The sequence below is a fragment of the Sebastes fasciatus genome, chromosome 20 (genome assembly GCF_043250625.1).
Source record: "Sebastes fasciatus isolate fSebFas1 chromosome 20, fSebFas1.pri, whole genome shotgun sequence".
Classification (NCBI taxonomy): Eukaryota; Metazoa; Chordata; class Actinopteri; order Perciformes; family Sebastidae; genus Sebastes; species Sebastes fasciatus.
Window position 1 is genome coordinate 19,017,311 of NC_133814.1, and position 24,511 is coordinate 19,041,821.

General features: G+C 42.1%; 1 protein-coding gene across 4 annotated transcripts in view; it reads right to left on the reverse strand.

The window, feature by feature from the left end:
- ctbp2l (C-terminal binding protein 2, like) overlaps positions 1-24,511 on the reverse strand; it is a 110,462-nt gene that overhangs the window by 54,777 nt on the left and 31,174 nt on the right. For 3 of the 4 annotated variants that reach the window (XM_074620886.1, XM_074620890.1, XM_074620888.1), the window contains exon 2: positions 5,290-5,501. In XM_074620886.1, the coding sequence (XP_074476987.1) occupies positions 5,290-5,347 (58 nt within the window). In that variant the 5' untranslated portion in view covers positions 5,348-5,501. Of the gene's footprint in view, positions 1-5,277; positions 5,502-24,511 lie in introns of all 4 variants that reach the window. The other variant, XM_074620887.1, reaches the window with a different exon arrangement.

Sequence of the window (24,511 nt, forward strand, 5' to 3'; positions counted from 1 at the left end):
CTAGAAGCTTTTGATAAAAACAGTCACAACCAGCTCCCTGCCTCCTTATTTGCAGACAGGCCAGATTATGCTAAATACATATCAAGGACTTTAATGGCTTAATCAGCCTTGTCATCTAGCCACCGGGTTTCCTTAGATACTGCATTTCTGATCCCACTGCATTTCTGATCCCACTGCCATTTATGCTGATGTAAAACAGCCAGAATGAACAATTCCGGCATATAAAAAAAAATACAATTTACACCGTTGGAAACCGTTTTGGACGAGAAGACTTTTTTTTTTTTTTTTTTAGTGTCGGGGAAACAATAGAAACAAAAAGGCGAAAGCTCTGTTGGACGGTGCAGAGAGTGTGGTCTCAGCAGACGTTTTTTTGAAAGAGACCGCTCCAGATTTTCGCTTGAAAGTGATTGAGGAGAGACAGCACGAATCACGGCTTCATCTGGTCTGTATCTGCGTGCCAACTGCGGGCCCCGGTTGAAGTGTGAACCTGGATTAAGATGAGTTGGTCCCGACAGTCGCCAAATAAGCCCCTGTGAGGATTTTACCTGCATGTGAAGCAGAAAGCAGAGCCCTGCTTCATGTGTGCTTTCTGCTCGCGCGGTGACAATCGCCATGGCAGCCTTATCACGCCGCTACATGCAATCAGTGGGACAACTTTGCCTGGTCATTGGCTCATGAACAAATCACAAGCTGTTTTTTTTTTTTTTCCCTTTACGCCCTCACAATGGCCGCCAGAGGACTGATTCACTGATCCTGTATGATGACCATCTGGAGAGCTAGTGTGTGTGTTTGTGTGTATGTGTGTGTTGGTGTGTGTGTGTGTGTGAGAGAGAGAAGGAACGTCGGCAGGTATGCTCACCATGAAGTAGCTCTGCATGCATCACAGCAACACCTGTTACCGTCTCTGTGAGCGTCTCCTGTGGGCTTTGAGCTCGTGCCCAGCAGAGCAGACTAACTGTTGTTCCCCCAGGAATGACTAACTACCTCAGCTGTCTGATTCACATGAATGCAACAGCTGGATGTGGACCGCAACTCTAATCAGGAAGGATTTCCACCAATGAAGGATCCACCTGTGATATGAAATATGGCTGCGATTATGATTCAGATCACGAACGGGCGATTAATCAATAGTATCCTTTATCGTCTTTCAGTGGACTCCTTTCGCCGTGATATAATGTTATTGTTTTACAAAATCCTGCCGTGCAAATGACTTACTGGCAATTTATAATCATAAACTGATAATGAATTGTTTAAAAAGGGAAAAATGTATTGCCAAGAGTTTTATGAGAAGATGAATACCTCTCACATGGCTAACTTAGCTTAGCATAAAGACTGGAAACAGGGGGAAACAGCTAGCCTGGCTCTGTCCAAAGGTAACACAATCAGCCTCTCTAAAGCAGTGGTTCTCAACCACGGGTCCAGGGACCCCAAGGGGTCCTTGAGGAAGTTCCAGGTGGTCCCAAGAAAAAGGGGGAATAGTTTATTTTCACTATATAATTCAATGAGTAAGAGTCAGTGGTTGTGTCCGAAATTCCATACTAACATGCTATTTAGTACGCTAAAACACTATGTGAGATATTTTAGTATGTCCGAAACCTTAGTGTGAAACCAATAGTACACGGATTGCATACTATTTCCGGTGAAATATTATATAAGTATAAGATTTGACTTTGCTATGCGTAATATGTATTTTGAATTAATTTGATTATCACAAACCGTCGTTTTGGTCACAAGGTTGGAATGGGTTACCATGGTTACACGTCCCCAAACGGCAAGGAGGCTATCGGGAAGTGACGACGACCATTACTGCTCAATGTGTCCGAAAAGATACATACTAGTGTTTATTCACACAAAAGTATGATGAACGATAGTACACATATCGAGTATGTAGTGCATCGTATGTGATACAGACGTATTCTGATCACAGGTTTCACTTCATTCACAGTTATCTCCTCAAACGTATTTGATAACTATAAAATACTGGTCTTAATCATAGCAACCAACGTCATGTTTTAATGGAGGTCCCTGAAGCGAAATATTATCAAATTGGGGTCTGTGACCTAATGTGAAACAATTTAGGGGTCCTTGACATGAAAAAGGTTGAGAACCACTGCTCTAAAGCTCACTAATTAACATTAAATAAACGTCTTGTTTATTTAATCTGTACAAAAGTGTAAAAGCAACAATTCAGCATTTTACAGGAGGTTATGTAATGTATTATTTCTTGGCCGGTACCAGTAACTTCCTGAAGTCTCCGCTGGTTGCCTGGCAACTGGTCCTGGCCAGAGAATGTCCATGAGCTTTAGAGGTGGTAACAAGCTGATCTTTGGACGGAGCCAGGCTATAGCTCTGTCCAAAGCTAAGCTAAGCTAACTAGTTGCTGGTGGTAGCTACATGTTTTACATATGAGAGTGGTATCAATCTTCTGATCTGACCCAAGAAAACAAATGAGCGTATTTCCCAAAATGTTAAAATATTCCTTCAAGTTGTTAAACACATGAAGAGTTTTGTTTACATTTTGTTCAGAGCTGCAACTAACTATTATTTACATTGTTGATTATTTTCTTGATTAATCGATTAGTTGTTTGGTCTATGAAATGTTAGAAGATTGTGAAAAATGTCCTCAAATGTCTTGTTTTGTCCACAATTCAAAGATATTTAGTTTATTGTCATAGAGGAGTAAAGAAACCAGAAAATATTCATATTTAAGAAGCTGACATTTTGACTTTTTTGCTAACCTATTAATCGATTAGCAAAATAGTTGCTGATTAGTTCAACAGTTGACAACGAATCAATTGATCAATTAATCCTTGAAGCTCTAATTTTGTTTATATTCTACGATTACACACATATTCTTCATGTTGGGCTTTTTAAGGCTGACTCTGACGGTCCCTAGGCAAAAAATTAATTGTCCAAATTAAAATAAAATGGATTTAGTATTTCTACATTTGCATACCTGAGATTAGAGACAAAGATCTGAAATAGCTTTTATACCGTCATGTAGGGAGATACACATTTGTAGAAGATATAATTGAAAAGTTAACTGAATAATTTAAAGTGTAACTGAAACTGAGGAAAGGATTTTTTTTTGGTGGCTAGTGTAAAATGTCTAATGACGTTTTTTTGCACTATTTCTAAAATCCTGATCGCCTTTTAGAATAATAAAGTGTTTACATTCGCTCTTCTATCTTTGTTATTGTACTGGAATGTTTTCTCCTAATGTATTTTCAAATGCTACAAGCTTCTACTTTGGATAAAAAAATCAACATCATTTTTCTACAGCAGTGGCAGAGACCACAAACTGGGATTGTATTTCTCGGGCCTAACTACAGGCTTTTTACAGGATGCGCGGCATATGTCCTTCATTTCATGTGCACAATGCCGAGGTGCTTACATCATACTGCAAAACAAATATGCTGGCACTGAGGGTAATGGTGCGTCTAGCTTCATTTTCCAGCACTGCAGTCATGTCTGCCTCTCCCTGCGCCGGCTCCAGGAGGGCCCAGCAGCTTAACAAGCCTCTCGGGGACCCAGACGGCAGAGAGGAGATGATTTTACCTCAGGACACAGTCTGACAGACACACACAAACACACACACACACACACACACGCTGTGCAAAGTCAAACAAGTGGGTTTAAAAAATGCACATCCACAAGGCTTCAGACACAGTTTATACACCCACACAAAGACTCATATTCCTTGTTGCCTGGGCCGACTTTGTAGCTATGCGCGCGGCAGGGGGCTCCTATTCTACGATCAGGCCCCTTCAATACAACACCGCTCTCTAATCCACAACCTAAAGCCTAATAATCACCGCGGCTCACGGGGCAAAATTGAACTGCTTCCAAAACAGCCGTGACAGGATGGAAGCCATTCAATCCCCCCCGCGGTAATCTAACTTTGAGTTCAGATGTTTAGAGATTCTCCATAACCGTAAGTCACATAACAAGACACTCCTACACAAACAAACAGCGGCTCACACAGAGGCCAGAGTGAAGCAATAATCTCATTTACATCCAATGCCAGATAACTGCTTGCTGCTGAGGTCAACATTTATACACTGTTAACTGCGGTATCTGACATGTGCTGAGTGCCAGGAGAAAATTATAGCAATCAATGAGTATTGATCATCAATAGGTCTTAGGGTTGTGCTAACACCAATAAGGATGGTTGGCTAGGGGATGTATAGCTCTGAAGCAGTATCAGTGAGGGAAATTAAAAAACGCTGCAGGCGGAGTGAGGATTTCTTTCAACACAAAATACTACTTGTATAGTCACATGGTTTTGGTGATTTGCAGGTCAAAAGAAATACAGATATCTGGGTTAAAACTGGGCTAAACTTGCTTGTCATAGTGATTTTAATCATTTCTATAAGCATTGTTTCGACATCAATTAGATGACTACATTTCCACTCGTAGTTCAGGACCTGATTCACATCAAAATAAAAGATTAATTAAAAAGATATAGTCACTGAAAGGATGTTGAAACAATAGCTATATTTAATGTGTAATCATTTTCACTATTCAACCACATAGAGCTCTGTATAAAACCTTGATATCTACACGCCTTTTCTTATGCAAATCACTGCTCAAATAATAATCAAAATTATTCTGCTCACAACTATGACCGTGATTATTTATTTCATTATTTCCCCCGTCTTTGGGAACAAAACAGATTTAATGCATTTAGACAGACAAGAGAAGAGACTGCAAAAACAGAACTGTAAAAAACCTTAAATTCTTTCTTCGCGTCAACAATTAGTGCTTCTATTCATCGTAATAATACTACAGTTTGTCAGACAGTTTAACCAGTGAAGAGAGCACTTGATTTGAGCTCTACACAATATCACACATCCAGATCAAGTTTAATTAACCGTGAAGCTCAAAATCGTGACCAAAGACATTCTTGGTCGACTAATCGATTAGTTGATTTAATCGACAGATCTGTGAAACTGAGTCTCTCCACAAAGAATCACACAAAAGCACCATTTTAAATCTTGTGTTTACCAGAGATGTGCTCATAAGTTTCTTGGAAATAAGTCATTCAGCATGAAAACAGCATAAAAGACGGCTAATCGACTAAAGAAATCTTAGTCGACTAAGACCAAAACGACCCATTAGTCGACTAATCAACTAAGAGAGGGCAGCCCTACTTGTGTGTATTGAGAAAGGCACTTGGAACTACAGTGTTTGTTGGAAGAAGAACAGGAAAAACAAGCGTAATACGACACTTTGCGAGGAATGAGTGACGGTAAAAAGTTAAGGACAGGCACATACTCATTAGTTTACCTTCGCAGATCCGATCTAGCCTCTGCCTCTTCACTTTGTGTTTGTCAGTAAGGGACATGGCGTCAAACACAGCACTGCGCAGGACGGCACGGCTCGGCAGTCGGCTCGGCTCGGCACCTCTCCTGCTCCTTAGCCGCAAATACTGACAAGGTTCAGACTCCTAGTGCACTGTCAGCACTATTCCCCGGGGCATACCGCCTCGGCACATACACCTGCAAGAAAACACAGAAAAACCTGGTTAAACACAACACTGGCACACACACATATGCTGTATATATACACACATTATTGATGTACAAGCACAAAAAAACTCTGACACGGGGAGGCATTAAAGAGTCCTTGACTACAAAGTCACTCAGCCTCTTGCTCACAAAGAGCTCGGGAAGCTGCAGGCGATAGATATACAGAAAATCAGTGAATCACACACACTCTCACACACACACTTACTCAGATACTGTTGGTGACAAAGTGCCCCATTTGCTCTAAAAAGTGGCAACGCTTCCACGCTCTAAAAGCTCCACTTTTCTCCTGTTTGAAGTGTGTTTTCTTTCACTGACAAACACTCATCTGAAGCTCCATCTAACTTGTCACTCGTCACATTCCGTATTGATCGCGGTGACATTCGAGGCATCTCGACTCAGATGGCAAATAGCAATCTACTTTTTCCTCTCTTTTTTTTTTGCCCCCTCAAAGCCGTTTCAAAAACAAAGCGAGCATAGAAATTCATCTGACAAAAAGTTGATGCAAATGAGCAAATGTGAAACGAGCTGATGGGACTTGTGAGGAGAGATTTATCGGGTGACAAAATGAAGCTCTTGAGTTGATGAGCTGCACCTGAAGGTTGACAGATTGTCGTGTAATGACACATTCAGGCCAATAGAGGGTAGTTAAAATCTACTCAGAGAGGAGCACACCATCTCACTTACACCTCTATACCATGTAGAGTTGAATCATTACATCCCTGTTTCTCTTATGAGCTCACAAAAATGTCTAACACAAAAGCAAAACTATTATATTTCTGGCAGGATGAATTATTTTGACCAGGATTTGGGCTGGCAGCTGTAATCATACTTTCAGATTACATCAGTTTAACAGAAATTGGAAACAGGCTGAAAATGTTACTCGACAAAGCCTTCAGTTCGGTATCACTGACAGACACGCTGGCAAATATACATACAAATACATCTTTGTTAGAGAGAAAACAAAGGGTATGTATTTTTTTTATTTTTTTTTTTACACTGGCAGCACATAAAGAGCACAGCGAGGATCAGCATCTTAGTGAATTACAGTAAAATGATTGCAACACAACAGGGATTAAATGTTGCGCTGTAAAACTCAAATTCCACATCTTGCTCGTCCAGGACCGGAGCCAGAAAGAGGCGCCTCTCCTCTCAGAAAGTGCTGACACTGTGAAAACATCTCTTTCTGCCAGAAAGCATCAGGGCAAAGTTATTACTTGAAGCCTTCAGTTTGTTTTGTTTTTTGTCAGAATTCAGAAGAAAGAAAAAAGGGAAGGAAGACAAGAAGGTAAAGAGTTCAGCAAAAAAACAACACCCTCATGCAGCTCGGGGGTTTGTTTAATGTGATGTTATCGTGACATGTCTGCACATATGGGAGCATACAGACCCATCATCACACTGGGAGGTACGCGGAGCAGTATATACAGCACCGTGAGGAAAAGACAAAAGTCTTAGATAACACCTGTCTTTTCAGCACTGGATTCGTCTGACACCACGATCTTGACATTTACCATCTCCGTTTTAGAAATGGTTCTTTGTACAATCCAATATTGGCAAAAGGGCTATGTAATCAAGACAAATTGTGTAAAGTCAAACTGTAAATGTTTGTATTCAGACTTTAAAAAGGTAGCCTGTGGTGCTTTTGACGCACACAGGTGACGTGTTACACAGTCCTTCCGGCACACTAGGGGGCGATAAAGCGCAAAGAAACACAACAATGTGGCTGCAAAGGCAGTGAAGGAGGAAAAACCGCAAGCTAGCAAAGATGGATGAAAACAATACACAACTTTAGAGCTTCAAGAGTTAGTTGATTGATCGATTGGTTTATCGATTGAAAATTGATCTGCAACTACTTTGCTAATCAATGAATTGTTATGTTATTTTTGAAGCAAAAATACAAGATGGTTCCAGCTCATCAAAATGAGTGTTGGTCGGACAAGACATTTGCTGTCATCATCATATGCTTAGGAAATTGTAATACATTATTTTCTAACATTTTATAGACCAAACAACCAATTGATTAATCAAGATAATAATTGCCACATTATTCAATCATGAGAGTAGTCGTTAGTTACAGGTAAGGATATCGCAAAACCATAAATGTTGTAGTCGATACCAATACCAGTGAAATTCCATCATTCTTCATAACTAAATCGATACCACAGTAAAAAACAAAAACAATAAACTCAATATACTTCCTGTAACATTCACTCGTTTGTAACTGTTTGCATATTGTTTTTTGCAAATGTATTATTAATCCCTGATGATCTGACTCAAGATTACATTTGAACAAATCATGATAACGTTATAATTTACCTTCCCCCAGTACTTTACTAAATAGAGCTTGAATGCATCATAATGTAACTCAATGGAACCTCCATTCGTTAGCTGTTAGATCCGTTATTTAGCCATCAGGACTATGCTGCCCACCGGCTGCTAACAGGTAACGTTACTAGTCTTCCTCCTGCCGATTTCAACATAAGTTTGTTGTTCACAATGTAGCATTATCAGGGAAATTTTCTATGGTCTCCGGGACGATGGTATGGCGTTAGTCTCAAGCCCTGATTCCCAGTACCTGCGGCACTGTAGAAAATGAGTACCGTCGGCATTGACTTGGTACCAAAGTATCATTGTTGCAGCCTTACACAATTTCAAATATTTAAAAATCGCCTTTGCAAATATTTTATGAGAAAAACAGGAAATGTTTGTTAGACCTCAAGGACACACGTGTATTTTGGTGAGAAACACATCATGCAAACAAAACCACAGAATACCTTAAACTGCCTCTTCAAAAGAAATCTGTCTTTTCTGTAGTCAGGAAGGAGCAATTTAGACACGAGTAAGCTACACAGCATGGGTCACTTCCAGGGTGTCTTTCCAACAAGGCATTACTCCGGCTCCAGTATGTTAACTGGCTGCTGGGAGGCCTCGCCCTGTTACTTGATTCATTTCAGTTCTTCCCTCCGTCCCTCCTCCTTCCTTTTCATCTGTCCATCTCTCTGTAGTGCTGCTGCCTCTGAGGTCTCTCACACAGAGTCATCAATCACTGGGCCCTCTTCCAGGGCTGTCCACTGGTGAGTGTGAGTGTGAGTGTGTGTGTGTGTGACATAAAGAGTGAGAGTGACAGAGAGGGAGGGAAGTGGAGAAAAAGAGCGCTCAAAGAGGCTAACAAGGCCAAACCTTCCCCACTTCTTATCCCCTCTTCTCTCTACCCCCCTTCTTTTCTGCTGCAGCCAGATTCAAGCAGAGTGGTCCCAAAACTTACAATGACTTTATAAAACACAGCCAAGCATGACCCCATCCTTTTAAATATATATAAAAAGAAATATGAAACTGGGCACCATTTCTCCATGATTCAAAAGAAAAGCTAAAACAAAGCCGGCCGTGAAGCCAGCGGGGCCTGAAAGGGTATTTAGGCAGGGATTTTGCGCTCCCAATCCAAACACAAAGGTCATATACATGAATCTTAATATTTAAGAGGCATTAAAAGTCAGATGATCGATAAAACTCCCTGCTTGCGGGGCCACAGCTCATTGAAAGAGAAACATTTGTGCGCGAGAGGCCGAGACATTAAATGTAGGAATCCATATCTGTGACGGCCGGCTCCGTCTCCCAAGGACGCTGTGAGCACAATCACAGTCCACAAACTCTGCTCAATGTCAGCGGCACACAGAGATCACTGTCCGAGTATTGTCTGCAGAGGAGGGGGAAGGGCAGTCAGCCAGTTGAAGGAGTTTAATACAGCTCAATAGATTCATAGAGACAAATGCACACTAACATTCAGCTCATTCATTTGCAATTACTGTCTACCACAAATGTATATTAGTTTATGTTATATATATATATATATATATATATATATATATATATATATATATATATATATATATATATATATTCTAACTTGCACTATTTTATGTCTTAGATTCTCTTTTTTTTTTTTACTTGTGTAATTTTCTTTTATACGTATTTAATTGCCATTATTGGAGGAAGCTTGACATCCAAGATTTTCAATGACAACAACTGCTTCTGTAATTGCTGGCATTTTACAATAAATAACTTGACGCAGTGTGCTGAAATGACTATTGACAGAAAACTGACTAAAAATGTACACACAACAACTTGCTAGACTATTAATCGTTATAGGAATAGTTTGACATTTTGCTATATGTAGATGACACCATGTTTTTTTGATACAAACAGGACAGGTCAATCTATTGGGATGTAACCTCGCTGGTATGGAGGAGGTCATTTCTCAAAAGGTTAGCTCACTAATCGATTCATTTTCTGTTGATTTGACTAATTAAAAGCTTCTATGACAGATTAATCATTTGTCCTTTTTTTCTGTGTTTTATGTGTAAAAACGTTGACTGTCGTTTTGGACTGTTATTCAGACAAAACAAGCAATTTGAAGATACCACTTTGGGCTCTGTGAACTTGTGATGGGCATTTATACGTTATACTTTCACTTTCTATTCAGGGTTTGACATTCACCCAATAGCCCGTGGCCACGAAAAGTTACTCTGTGGCTACCAAATATCCTCTGTAGGTGGCCACCAAGTTTAATCAGGTCTCTCTTGAGAATGTGACTGCGTGTCTCAATGAGATTACGATATCCTGAATATGACGCGAGTGACGCAGCGCTGCACAGCGCGACTGAACTTTTGTCGGACACCCTGTTTTTATTTATTCCTGTCGCTCGCCTTGAAAGCGTCAAAATGCACAAGGAAAGGCTGATTTGTGAAGTTGAAATGAGGAGTCATCTTTAGGGATGCGATCGGGAGATTATTGGCATTAATGGCTTCTAGTCGCCTTTAGCTGTTAGCAGCCGGTGGGCAGCACATGCTACGTTAACGGACGTTCAACTGAGTTACATTATGATGCGTTCAGGCTCTATTCAGTAAATGACTATTGAGTGAAGGCAAATTATAACTTCATCATGATGTGTTCAAATATAATCTTGTGAAATGCAGTTTTTGGTGAGAAACTTGAATAAAAAGATAAACATATTTTCATTCTGTTAATGTCACAGTTAAGGAAGGCTGTGTTAAGTTAAATTGCCTTTTCTGAATTGTTTTTACATACGTTTACATTTGGGACACCAAAAATGTACTTTGGCCACCAAATTTAGGGGCTTAGTGCTTAAAAATATTAGTGTCTATTCCTGCTATTGACGAAACAATTCCTCAGTACATCAGAAAGGTTAACTACTGAATCAATGATGAATCAATCCAGAAAATAATCAGTACTTTCAGTCTCCACCCAACGTTACGACTTTAACCACGGGAGAATGTGAAAAACCAAGAGTCAAATTGAATTAATTTGCGACAGCGTCTTCTTGTAATGCGATGAAATTTAATGATGACACCGCCGTCGTTGCGATCCATCTTCCCATTGAGAGACAAACACTAACAGAATTGTCTCCGATGTGATTAATTGACTTTGCCGAAATAAGAAAATAATTTGGTTTGGTAAACAGATACGAGCACCGCCCCTGACAGACTCTCATTAGAAAGCGGTGATTACTTACTTTATTAGACACTTGGGGGGACGGGGGGGGGGACGGGGGGTTGCTAGTGATCTGAGGCAATCTCACACAGTCAAAAGAGTCATTACAGTTACAGCGTCACTTCATGTGTTGACACAGATCAGTGTGATATGGAGGAGCTTTAAGAAAAAGAGCAGAGAAGCTGTTTCCTTTTTGTTTCAGATAGAAATATGTGTGGACAGGAGATTGTTAAAAAGCCAAACTGGAGACAGAGACAGAAAGAGAGAGAGAGATGAGTTTGAGAGATTGAATAATTAAAAAGGTCAGGCTACCTGCCTGCTGTGTGTCACTTCACACGTGCAGGCTAGCACACACATACGCACACACCGTTCTGAGCGAGCCACAATGCACACTGGGGCAAAGACTGAAGAGACAAGTCATTTGGGGGAATGATCATTTTCCCTCGAACACAGTGTAGTTTGTGAACTAATTGGGTGAATCCATAATTAATTTGCTGACATTAAGCCTTCGGGTCTGCTCCACTAAGACTCTAAGACTCTACTTTCTAAGGATGTGATGAAGTGCTGGTGAAGCCTCGGGCTCACCGCTGATGGGGGGGAGACTCTTGTTCTGATGCTTCTCGGTGCACGTTCTGACATTTAGGGGGAGATATCTAACAGCACGTGTCAGTTAACTCCCAATACTGTGGTGATTAGTTTAATGTAGGCCTCTCAATGAAACATTTAAGTGATGGTTAAATCCGGAAAATCCACACTCGACATGTTTTCAATTCACATCAAAATTATTTCTCACCCGACTGTTCTGCTATCCTCAGGGAAGGAAAACATCAATGCTGAGAGATATTAGGAGAGTTTTCATGACTGTTTCTGGTGCTGATGAGACATTTAGGCCTTTTGACTGAAGCACGGTGCCACTAGTTGCGTTTCAAGCGATTATTAAGCAAACTTTTGAAATGTCGCAAAAAAAATGAAGTGCGAATTTGGCGCATTTCCATCAACTGGTTTGGAGCGAATAAACTAAGCAGCGTAGTATCGACTGAAGCTGGAGGTATAGACTACTCTTTATGCATGGCTGTAATCCGCCAATAAACGGAGTAGAAGAAGAAGTAGAGGTTGCGAACCACAAACAAAACGAGAGAGGTCTTCAGTTTCAATTGGGCAAGTTTTACTTGTTCTTTCATGTCAGCTAGTATTGGTTATATTTCATGCTGTCCCAAGACAATATAAATATATATCTGAAAAGACGCCGACAGCAGAAACAGCTGATCAGTCATGTGAGTTAAATGTTCGCTACGTCAGAATTTATTCGTTAAAGGCGTTTCCATATCTCATGTAGCGCATCAACTCTTTTTCGATAAAGGCAAAAAACACCTCAAGCGAGCGTAAAACATTCAAATTTGAAGTTTTATTGAATTTTGCTGTTTCCATACAGCTTTTTAATGCAATACTTCAAAATGCGCATGCAAATATGTGAATTTCTTTTTGAATTTAAAATAGGAGTCATTGATGTTTGATGCTTTGACTCGCAATCTTTTGCCACAAATGTCTGTAGATAAAAGTAAGCATGTAATTCAATTCAATAGCTCAACCCAAGGAGGTTTTGTTGTCTTTGTTATCTCATGTCAAAAACATAACAGTTTTGAGTGAAATTTGGTGCAAGGTTTGTCCTTAAACCACTGATGAGTTCTTTTGTGCATATCAATGTTTTTCTTTGTTAGGAAATTATCTTTATCTTCTCATGAGCTACTGCACTTTACTTGACTGAAACAATGAATGAATCTGGCACATGTATTCCCACAATTGTTTATCACCATGTTTAATCTGATGATCCTCATTTCCTCTTATAAAAACAAATGTAGAGGATTGTTCAGGCTTGGCACAGCCTGGTACACACTGAGCACTTTCTAGTGTTTGAGTTGATTTCAACAATTGTCTACTAATTATGATGAAAATAACTCCAACAGCTGCTGTGGTTTTTAACATAACACTTGAATAAAACGACTCAAAGCTCCGACGATTAAAACGAGGTAGGATTAGACGGGAATAGTCTTTTGATTTAGATCTGTTTGAATTGCATTATGTAACCATAAATCCTTATATTCTACAACCATCTTTTACAGCCAATCTAACCACATTTTCAGTACGTGGCGAAAATACAGAAACCACACTGACACGACGGGGATTTTATCAATCATCAGATGGAATGAACTCCAGAAATATTTGGACAGTGTTGCATCTTTTTGGAAAAACCAGTGCTCTGACTCATTGTGCTGAGTGATGAAATGTTTTTTTCCCCAAGCAGGATATTTTTATCTGTATTGGATGGACAGTTAGGAAGATTAAGATAATCTAACTGGTTATTTTTAGTAAACTGACAAATTATATCTCATTCAGGGAAAGCTTTAGATGAAATCTTTCAATGAGTTGTCAAATGCAGCTCTGAAGTCTGTATTTATCTTCCCCAGCTGAAGCTACAACGTCTCTGAATCTCGACGCGACGTCTCAATGTGAGTTCTGAGGTAATCCTCGCCAAGACTTTAAAAAAACAAAAACACGAAGCACTTGCTTTAAGATAGAGTTGGATAACTTCAACGGTTACTTCTCCTGACTTAATTTCCCAGTGGAGTTTGACAGAGAAATTGTGAAAAGGAGAGACAACTGTTAAAGTTATCTGACAGCAGGAAAAACGCACAGCAATATCCATCCCTCTTACAGCTGATTCCTATCAAAAGCTAGAGCTCAGCACGCCTCTTCAGAGACGAGAACCTTCCAAAGCGAGCGAACACTTCTGACAATTTCACCCAAAGCGGTACACTTCCCTGGAAAAAAATACCTCTAAGAGTCCTTTGGAAATAACAAACACGGGTCTCAATGACAAAGCTGTTTATACTATTGATATTGCGATCCATTATTACCCCCGTGTTATTTTTCTTCAAATAAGCCCCTGTTTTCTTTCCACTAGAGCCCCATTTGAACAATGGGGGCTATTTTTCCCTTTCAGATGCTGGAGTTCCTCCAGAGGTAAATCTGTCAGCGCCGGGCCAAAACAAAGAAAGAGAAAACAGGAAGGTGTGGACACCCTGCAGCACCAGCCCGGCTCTATACTATTAATATCGTCTTACATGCCTAGATCCTCAGCACCTCAGGCTTGGGAGAGTGTGATTTCCATGAACTAAACGAGGCCTGTGACAGCGTAGGCAGGTGACAGCTTGACACAATTATATTTAGCTCGGTAAGCATGCCAAACTGAATGCCTTCAAACTGCAGAATTGTTGTACTAGTGGCATCGGTAATGAAAATTTACTCTTGAAAATATACAAACGAGGCAGCGCTTGAATTCAAAGCTACTGTAGCCCACCTTGTGCTATTTACATCCGATCAATAAACTCCTGTTTCTCAAAGTTCCAGAGGCTGAGGTTATCGGTGCGCGCCACACAGCCGCAGCCAAAGCTGAAAACACTTCCCAGCACAGGAAAACGCCTGCAGCGTGCCAACCTGGTGAGCAGAGGGAAGGCGTGGCCTGCTCTGCGAGGGTGAGGTAAGAACCGAGCTCGCCACCAGCTTGGTGTCAGCGAGAGGCCAGGCTCCGGCTCAGACAGCCTGCCTGAGTCCAGCCGGCTCGGCCCCGGCTCCCTCTGGGTCCTTCCAGGAAGAGCCAGCGTGATTCAAAGCTTCCTGGTCCAGGAGAATGAGGTGCTTCCACTCCCCCCTAGAAATGTGCCCACGAACCCACACACACACACACACACCGCTCAGCCCACTCCCTGTGGATGGTGAGACAGCCAACTCCGCGCTGTACTTGGGCTTACATTGGGAGGAGGCCAAGTTAAACAATGTGTTGATAAAGTCCAGAGCAGAGTGGTGAGAGGAACACGGAAAGAGCACGAGGTCTGCGCTGCACCACACGAGGACGGGGATTCACACAGGCAGGAACACTTAAATATAATAATTTCAGTTTGTGTAATTTCCATAGGTTTGGCCATCAATCCTATCGGTAATAATAACATTGTACTCACAACGTTAATTGCTGAAATCTGGGAACATGACGGCATCACGAAAGAGATGTCAGAAAACATGAGTGATGATAATAAACCCTCAGGTTAGCCGTACTAATTTGGAGGAAATAATGTGGCTAATTAATGCCTTTTTTTAAGCCGTCATCCAATAAAAAACGTTACCGGGGAAACCCTGCACACTTAGTCCGATGCGTTTTATTATTCAATCCTCTTTTTCCTTTTGACGGATGTGAAACAACACAGACAATTGAACCTGTTCCAAAAACTTTAATGACGGACGAAAGTTTCGGAGTCTGTGTGTAAACATGAAACTCAACTCAAAGATATTCAGTTTACTGTCATAGAGGAGTAAAGAAACCAGAAAATATTATCAGAGAATTTCACTTTTTTTTCTTAAAAAATTACTCAAACCGACTAATCCATGATCAAAACAGTTGACGATTAATTTAATAGTTCACTAATCGATTAATTGTTGCAGCTCTAGTTTGCATGGTCATCTGACCCCTTGTGTTTCTCGTACCATCTGACTTTGTTGCTGTGATGTCGACATGTTCCCAAGCAATTTGACGAGTACAATGTTATCAATGTTGGCAAAAAGTACAAAATACAGCCACAACCAGAATTGTACTTTAAATGCAGCATCGGCTGTGTGGGTTTTTGCTCCCTGAGCACAGTTTAACTGGCCGTATTTTGGAGAGCCGCAGCCAATAACTGACTTTACAGGAGAGCCTTTTTATCCGAGCCCCCTCTGATAGGCTCACAACACAAGGTTGGCCTCTCTCTCTCTCTCTCTTTACCACATCCTATCATCTCAGACTCTACTAATGCGCCATGCTTCCAGGGACTAGGACCAACACACACACATACGTATACACACACGCACATAGCTCAGTCAATTAGTCCTGGCCCAACCTTGCAGCTGAGAGATAAATGGTGTGGAGTCTCAGCAGGCTTTTGCGCGAAGCTGTGCTCCTTGTCCGCCCGTATGTAGAACAGCTCTCTGGAGGAATGCTAGCCCCTCCACCGCGAGGAGACGTGGCGGGCGCGAGGCTGACGAGGGGCTCAGAGTGCTCAGGATTGTATTAAAATATGACCACAAGGACCCCCGACTCCCTAATCAGAGTGGAGGAGAAGAGAGGAGGAGGAGGAGGAGGAGGTGGGGGACGCTGTGTTGGGGTGCAAAGCTGCGTACAGAATTTCAGGTCACTCCACTTATGCCTCATTAACCATTTGTTTGTGCGGTCGAGCTGTAACCTGTCTACTGTAAGAGATCTAATACAAGCTCGATGTTTCCTGGGAAAATAACTAAAATGTGGCCACTGCATACTAAGCCAGCTGATTCTGAAAATGCCCTTTAGTATGTGTGAAAATAACGCGTGTCCACACTAACCTTTTCAAGTATGTTTCATTTCTGTCCATACGGAAACACCTGAACAACCTGGAAAATGGCTAAATGTCTTTTCCTGTGTTCTCTTTCAGACAGCAAACAACAAAATCATAACATCACAGCCAACATCTGGTAAAGAGCGGTACTCTGTATCACTCCTAACCTGGCCCGCCAGATGGTTTGTTAAGAGAACCATCTAAGAAGCAGTTATTGGAAACGGTTTGGAAAAGAGCAGGCACTTTCAAAAAAATACTTGGCAGGTGATTGGATGAACCATCTGTCAATCAAACTCTTGCCGAAGCCAGTCGGGAGAAGAGCAAAAACATCTTTTCCATCGAGATAAACTTCAGTGCCGTTCTTCTGATATAACTGATGCTATTGCAGCGTCTACGTTAACCTCTTCAGGAGCCGCTATTGTTGTTTAGAATGAACAGCCGCCTCTCCGTGTCACGTCATACGCACCTAAGCCACGCCTGTAGCTCCTCACAGGACGCCGATTGGTCAGTGCACTGGCTTGCTCGACACAAACGCATAACTTGAAGCCTGACAAGATGGATTTTCGTATGATATGTGATCCCTGCGTGATCTTGTGACATTGAGAGAATCCAGCTGCCGTGCAAGGTAAACTCTATCACTCCCTGTATCAAATCACTATTTTATGATGGTCAGAGCAGGGTCATGTTATTGTTTTTTCCAAAAGCTGAATTTCCCCCCATCCTCACTGAACCCCGAGGCCTGTGTGTTTTGAAACGTATTCCCAAAAAGATCAATTTCTGGGTGTGAAAAATGACAATTTCGTGCGGACGGGAGGAACAGAGAGAAAGATCGGGGTTTTCATATTTAACCGGCTCAGTGTGGACGTGGTCTCAGCAGGTCCAAGCAGAAAGCCTCACCTCCGCCAGTGTAGTAAATCAAGTGGGTAAGCTGCATCATCTGCAACAACATGACATCCTTTTAACACCTGACACACCCCGGTAACAAGCGTCTACCCCCACCGGCTCCCGTTGATTTATTATATAAGGCTCCCACTCCTCACTAACTTTTCACGAGATGTCAATCCTATCAGTGCACACACACACACACCTTTAAATCAGCCTCCAATGCCAGCAGGGCGGGGCGGATGCTTGTGTTTATACGCGAGCGAGAGCCCTTCCGTTGACAGCAAGATAGGGAAACACAACACACAAATACACGACCGCAATCGCACAGCAAGGTGAAAAATTACAGTGTGGGTCTGGTGGATTAACTGCGGAATAAAAGTGCTGATGGGCAACAAAGGAGAAAAAACAGCTATTCATCACCCTGGCACAGGATCAAACTCACACACTTCTCAAATGCCCTCCTTGAGTTATTGTGCAGCGCGGCTCTGGTGGCAGCTCCACAGATAATGCTGCCCTACCTGAATTGATTAGAGCGGGGACGCATCCTCTCCTCCCAAAGATGGAGAGCGTTCCCTGCGTCTCCTCAATGCTGAAGTGGAAGGAATCTGTTAATATGTATTTAACAACTAGACTTTTTTTTCTCCCCTCTGTGTGAGTGTTTTTTTTTTTTTTTTTTCGTTGAGATCATCAAGCATGCAGCCGGGGTAATTTTCTCAAACAAATGCGGTCGCCGTGTTTTTGCTGTTCCTGCATTTCTCTGAACCTGGGGGAAACAAATTGGGGGCATCTGTGTGAAACTTAAATCACTTTTTACAACATTAGCTCTACGTGCTGCTGTTCCTACTTATACTCAGGCACACACATTTTGGGATATTTATGCAACAACTGGATTCATATATACAAATGGGTGACAAACATGTGAGGTATTTCACCACCATTCACATCCAGAACAGCTTCAGAGCTCCTTGCCATACATTCTAATAGTCATCTTCATTCATCATCTCCAATCCATGAACATCATTTTCATACTTTGAGCCACAAACTGTACTGTATATAAGAAGTGGAAGAAGTCACAGTGACGTCAACCATTGGTTTGTGGACTAGTTTTGAGGCCTCGAGTTTGGCATCTTGTTTTTTTCCAACCAGAAGTGACACGGACGTTGCCCTCTGCTTCAAACCTCTCAGTGACCTCGTGCAGATGGAGGCATTGTCTTCCGGCAAGACACCGCTCCCGTCAGGAAACAAATGTTTCATCAAAGGATAAAGATACTTGGATGTTTTCATCTTGCCATCATGATCCAAAATCAAGGTTAACTGGACCTACTCAGCATTTTTATACCTGCCTGAGAGCATGAAAGGATGTGAATTGCTTAAATGTATCATGCAAGTATGCAAGCATCTGCAGTCATGTTGTTTCTCCACTAATTTATAAAGGTTTTTACGATAATTTGTCACTTGTTTGTGTGTCAAATAGTTCTCCATCAGGCTTTTCCTACATGACCGATATGCACTAGGGCTTAAACAGTTAAATTTTCTTTTTATTATCTCATTAGAAAAACTGTATGGAAATGGCAAAATTTGGTAAAACTTCCTCAATTGAGAAAAAAAGTTTTTATGTTTGCTTGAGGTGTTTTTTGCCTGTGTCGAAAAAGAGTTGCGAACATTTACGCACATGACTGATCACCTGTTTCTGCTCTTGGTGTCTTCTCGGATCTTCCCATAACGTGCGAATGCTTGTCTTTGTCTCCAGACAACATGAAACATGGTCAATCCAAGCTGATATGAAAGAACTATTACAACTTGCCCAATTGAAACAAATTCCTGAAGACCTCTTTCCATGTTTCTCTTGTAGATGTTTAGAAGACCAAGCCAACTTGTTTTGTTTCCAGTTCGCGACCTCTACTTCTTCAGATTACCGCCATGCGAAGCCTATAGCGCCAACTTCTGACGAAACTACGCTGTCGCCAAGTTTATTCACTCCAAACAAGTCGATTCAGTTCAAAAGTTTACTTAAAATCCACTTGACAATTGAATGGAAACACGACTAGTTCCAGGAATAGACAGAAATGTCCATCACAAGTTCCCAGAGACTCATTTTGTCCGACCAACGGTCCAAAACCCAAATATATTCAATTAACAAAATAAAACAAAAAGAAACATTTGAGAAGCACTCATCAAGCCAAAACACTTGATGAATAATGAATTGGTTATCAATCGGTTAATCAACTATTCGTTCCAGCACTAACATGCACTGAATGGAGGCCCTGCAATCTTTGCTCTACAAGCCGCCATCTGTTACAGTTTGGCGTCGTCTCTCAAAGACCAATCAAAGCACCATTTTATCAACAATCTGCACATCAAAGGAGGCTAATAAAAACCATTAATATGAATATAATGTCATCAGCTTTATCTTGGAACTGCTCTAAGTGTTGTATAATATCAGTGCTCCAGTAGATAGGCCATTTAAATGCATGAAGCCCATGGTCTTGTGTGAATAGGGTACATAAAGACGTGTGTGTATGTGTGTGTGTGTGAGCGCAGAAGCTACTCAATGGGAACTCCTCCCAGGCCCTGACAGTACATCGCCCTACACAACGGGGGAGGAAATGCCATGAAAAAGGATGAATCATGGGATTGTATCCACACTGAAGAGACACTGACCGCCTCAGGGTTTGGGTCGGTTGTGTTCAGCGGCGACTGACACCCCCCGACACAAACGCCACACAAACACACAATACATAAACAACATTTTTAGTTTCTAAAAATCAGATATCCGCCTCTGTTTTTGTTTTCGTTCACAACACAATCGCCGTCAGACACTTTTTTCAATCAGGGCATGAGAATCGGCGGTGGCCTCCATTTCAACTCGGCGGGTCACGGGGGTCGCTGCGCCTTTTAAAGAAGAGAAAAGCCCCTGTCACAACGCTAGGTTTCTCTCCTGTCGGCCACAAAATGTCTCCTGACACAAAGCCCTCGTACTCGTATCAGCGCACTCCCACAGCACTGCCAACAAATGTGACCTCCTTTTTTTTTTTCCTCCCACTGCAAAAATAAAAGAACTTAACTCACCTCTACCTTGCCAACTGAAATAAAATAAATAAATGAGAACAATGTGCTCTGCAACTGCCAGACCACAAACAGAAGTAATATCTTTTTTTTTCCCATTCTTTCTCTCCGCTAACTTCTGCTTGAGATAGTTTCCATGTTAGAGTTAAGGTGACGGCTTCAACTTTATACTTGTTGTGTTCAAGGCCCTGGGGGGAAATGCTTTTCACTGTTTATCTTTGGCTGGCTGGTCTGAGCCAAGGTCTCTGAAACATTGCAGAAAGCCTGACGCTGCCACGGCTCAAACCTGCTGGAATAAAAGCAGTGCTTGCAAAGCGATGCCATGTCTTTAAACGCTAACGTACAAATGTGAAGAAAAACCAGAGGGTTATTGTACCAGATTGAGGTTAATTAGACCTTTTCTGCTTGAGCTACATTTGTAATTCCAGATGACTTGATTGAATTGTCAGTGCCAAATGTCTGTAACTACAGTTTGTTTTCATTTGTATACGCTTTCAATCAAATGACTTCAGTGGTTCTTAATTATTCGGTTCAAGTCATTTATCAAGCAAAAAATGTTCATTGGTTCCAGCTTTTTCTTTGTGTAATATCACGGTAGATTGAATATCCTTGGATTTTGAACTGTTGGTTGAACAACACAACGTTAAGACATCATCTTAATCACTGCAAACATGTGTTGGACATTTATAGATGATGGGCCATGAGCTGAGGAGTTGAAGCATTTATTCATGACAAATAAACTGTACACACACTGATTCATTCACAGCTACAACACCACACTCACCGCCGCCACACAGAGGCGGTCTGTCGGACACTCGCTAACGTTACGCCGGGCAGACACACCGCTGGCAACTGCACAGCTAAACCAATCGGTGCGGTGGAGACTTACTGGGACAATACACACAGCAGCGTGGCTGCTACAGTAAGTCTTCCAGACGGGTGAACTGAGGACTCGGTTGTTGGTTTTGTTCATACACTGCTGCTGGTGATAAATGATGGATTTAACCTGTTTGCGTATCGGCTTTTCGTTGCAGCAGGACGGCTTGTTAGGCACTAAAAATAGCATCGCTGCATGTGTCACACTTATCTTGTCGGTTAATAATCGGTTAACAGGGCTCGGTTATCGGTTAGAAAACATTTTTTAATCTCAATGAGTTTTTACTCCCGGTTAAATAAAGGTTAAATAAATAAATAAAAAATAGATGGAACAATAATCTGAAAATAACCGACAGATAAATCAATAAGGAAAAGCCCTGCATTTTCAGCCACTTTTGTGTACCCTGTGTGGTAAAATATGCTAACAGAACTCATAATGTCTTCTACGGTGTGACCCCATCCATCTGCTCCTACAAACAATCCCAGAACACACACACACACACACACACACCACCCCCACTCACCACACACAGAGGTCTGCACGGATTAAATGAAGTGCATGGAGAGCAGGACCCCATTACCCTGCAGAAGCCACTTCACTGAGTTGCTGCTTTACTAGCCAGCGTTTCCCCCCCAATTATAAAAGCACAAGGCTTAAGTCAGCGGTCAGCAGGGGAGGTTTCGGGGGGGAGGAGGGGGTCGGCCCCTTGCGGGGATGACCTTAATGAACTTGGGGATGGGGGGTAGAGGGCAGGACGTAACCGAAAGGCCACGAGGGGAGAGTCCAGTTTATGGGGTGGGGAGAAAGAGGAGGCCTTGTGTGTGGATTTGTGGCAAAGACCGAGCTTAAGCTGTTGGGTTTTTTTTAAAGAGAAGAAACCTGATGCTGCAGGAAATACTGCTGGGAGTGGACACTCTTTTAGCCAAATTAACTTCCAAAGTAATGGAGAAAAAAAAAATACAGGAGGGTGGAGGAGGAGGAGGAGGAGGAGGAGGAGGATGGAGGAATAAGGGGGGGTAGAGTCGGTGACAGGCAGGACAGAGGTGTGTGTGTGTGTGTGTGTGCGCGGGGAGGGAGGCTGCAATCTCTGCGCAGAAAATTAACAATTCCACCCCGCGCTGAGTCTGCACGACAGTGAATGCATGAAACGCATGAATTATTGCGCGCAGAGGGCTGAATTAACTCTATATATCACGCCGAGTCAAAATAGTTCAGGGGTGAGAGGGGTGTGTGTGTGTGTGTGTGTGTGTGTGTGTGTGTGTGTGTGTGTGCGCCTCAGCTGACGAGGGGGGAAGGGGACGGAGATGAGTGCGTGGAGGAGGAAGAGGGAAAAATAAAGTAACTCAACATTACTATCTCCTCCCATTAAAGTTAACCACTTCTCTCTCCACAGAGCCATAAAGCTGTCAAACTGACCTCTGATTTATTCTGCCCTTGCCCAGGCTCCTGTCCTAACTGTCGCATGCCTCCAATTAATTTTTTTTTGTTGCTCTCCATCCCTTCTCTGTAAATGTAATGAGATTGCGGCGCCGAAAACTGCTGACTCCCATTAATGCACAATTCCTTAATAATACCGAAAGCCGGCCACGAAAGCAGAGAGAGAAGAAGCATGCTCTACCAATAATGATGTTTTAAAAGTGCTTTTTTTTTTTAGATATAATTAACATTATTCATCGCGACATTTTTCACATTTCACATTACAGACTGATGCTCAAAGCTGACACCTGGCTTAAGTAAACACAACACTCTTTGTGACAGTACAATCATCACATTTGATCGCCGCTGCATCCATTTGTCCACCTACTCTTAACCCACTCCTTTTCAACAGAGACAGAAGTTGTTTTGAAAAAAGCGAGCTGTTGTGAAGAGAAGAGGAAGTCCAGTTTCAGTATTTACAACGGCGAGTGCTCGCCAGTGGCTGAGGCGAGCAGGTGAGGAGATCTGATAAGAGAAAAATGGCTGCGGTTATTATTGCGTTTGGCATCAGCATCCTAACCCGCAAACAAGGTCAACAGCGGGGCTAATTGAGTCAAGATTTTAATTAGCCCAATGATAACTTTCAAAAAGGCGATGCGATAGACGCCGTCCATTGGCGGCGTGATCGAGTTGTGTGCTGACCTTTACGGGTGGGCTGCAGGTGCACAGCGGGAGGTATTAAATAGACTGTTTTGGTCAAAGCTGAGCGCAGCTGGCAGGTGTTGGTGCGGAGGGACTTTATTACCCTATAAACTATCTCAGACAATTCACTCACACCCCGTCTTCTGTGGACAGCGAAAGCCCCGATTCAATTACGGCTGAAACCCAACATGGAGAGCCCCTAGGAGACCGGCGAGGCTCGACTCATTGTTCTTCATGTCACCTTCTTAAACAGAAAGTACAACGGCCAATGTTCTCACACTGCTGGAGCAAAATGAGAGGGAAACTCTGCCAGTTGTGGACGTAACCCGATACATGAGTGTAATACCCGGCAATCTGGAGATTGATATGTTCTCATGGGTGACTAATAACTCTTTTGTCGAGAGTAAAAGTGGATTCAAGCGAGCTGCGGTGATTGATTGACGTGTTTGGGACAATTAGAAGCTCAAGGAAGCGAGTGTTTCCAGCTTGTTTTGTTTGTCCTTTTGTTTGTGTACTCGGAGAAGATTCATTAGGCCTCTGCATGGAGGATTTGAGGTCTGCGGAGCGAGAGGGACCCAGCCCAAGTGAAGCATGTCAAATTAGGAGGGGAAAAAAAATCAAACCGCTGCTACTGGGACTCATTAGAACCTCAACAAACATGTTGTTGTGTATGTGTGCGTCCGCCTCTGCGTGCGTGTACTAATAAAACAAGAGGAGTAGCGTTGGGTTTGTGTGGTTTTAAGTTATTTTCATCATAGCAGTTTGTTTTATGAGGCAACGAAGCTGAGAGACTCTCCAAACAACTTTAATGAAAGTGAGGATCCAGCGGCCTCATGGGAACAAAAGTGCTAAGCCGATGCTCCAACAGAATAACCGACAAGCTGCTAAATTAAAAGTATCAGGTGGCTTTAGTAAAGTACCTAAGTTTCCCAGCTTATAACAACAACAAGGACGCGCGGTGTCATTGATGCAAAGCACTTCTTCTTTTTTTGTGACAGAATATTAAATATTTCTAGATGAGGTAATAAAAGTAAGTTGTTTTAAACACGGTAGCTATTCTGTTTGTAACACCAGTGTTGTGGCTGCTGGCTATTTTGCACAGCCATAATTAGATGAATCTGAAATAATAA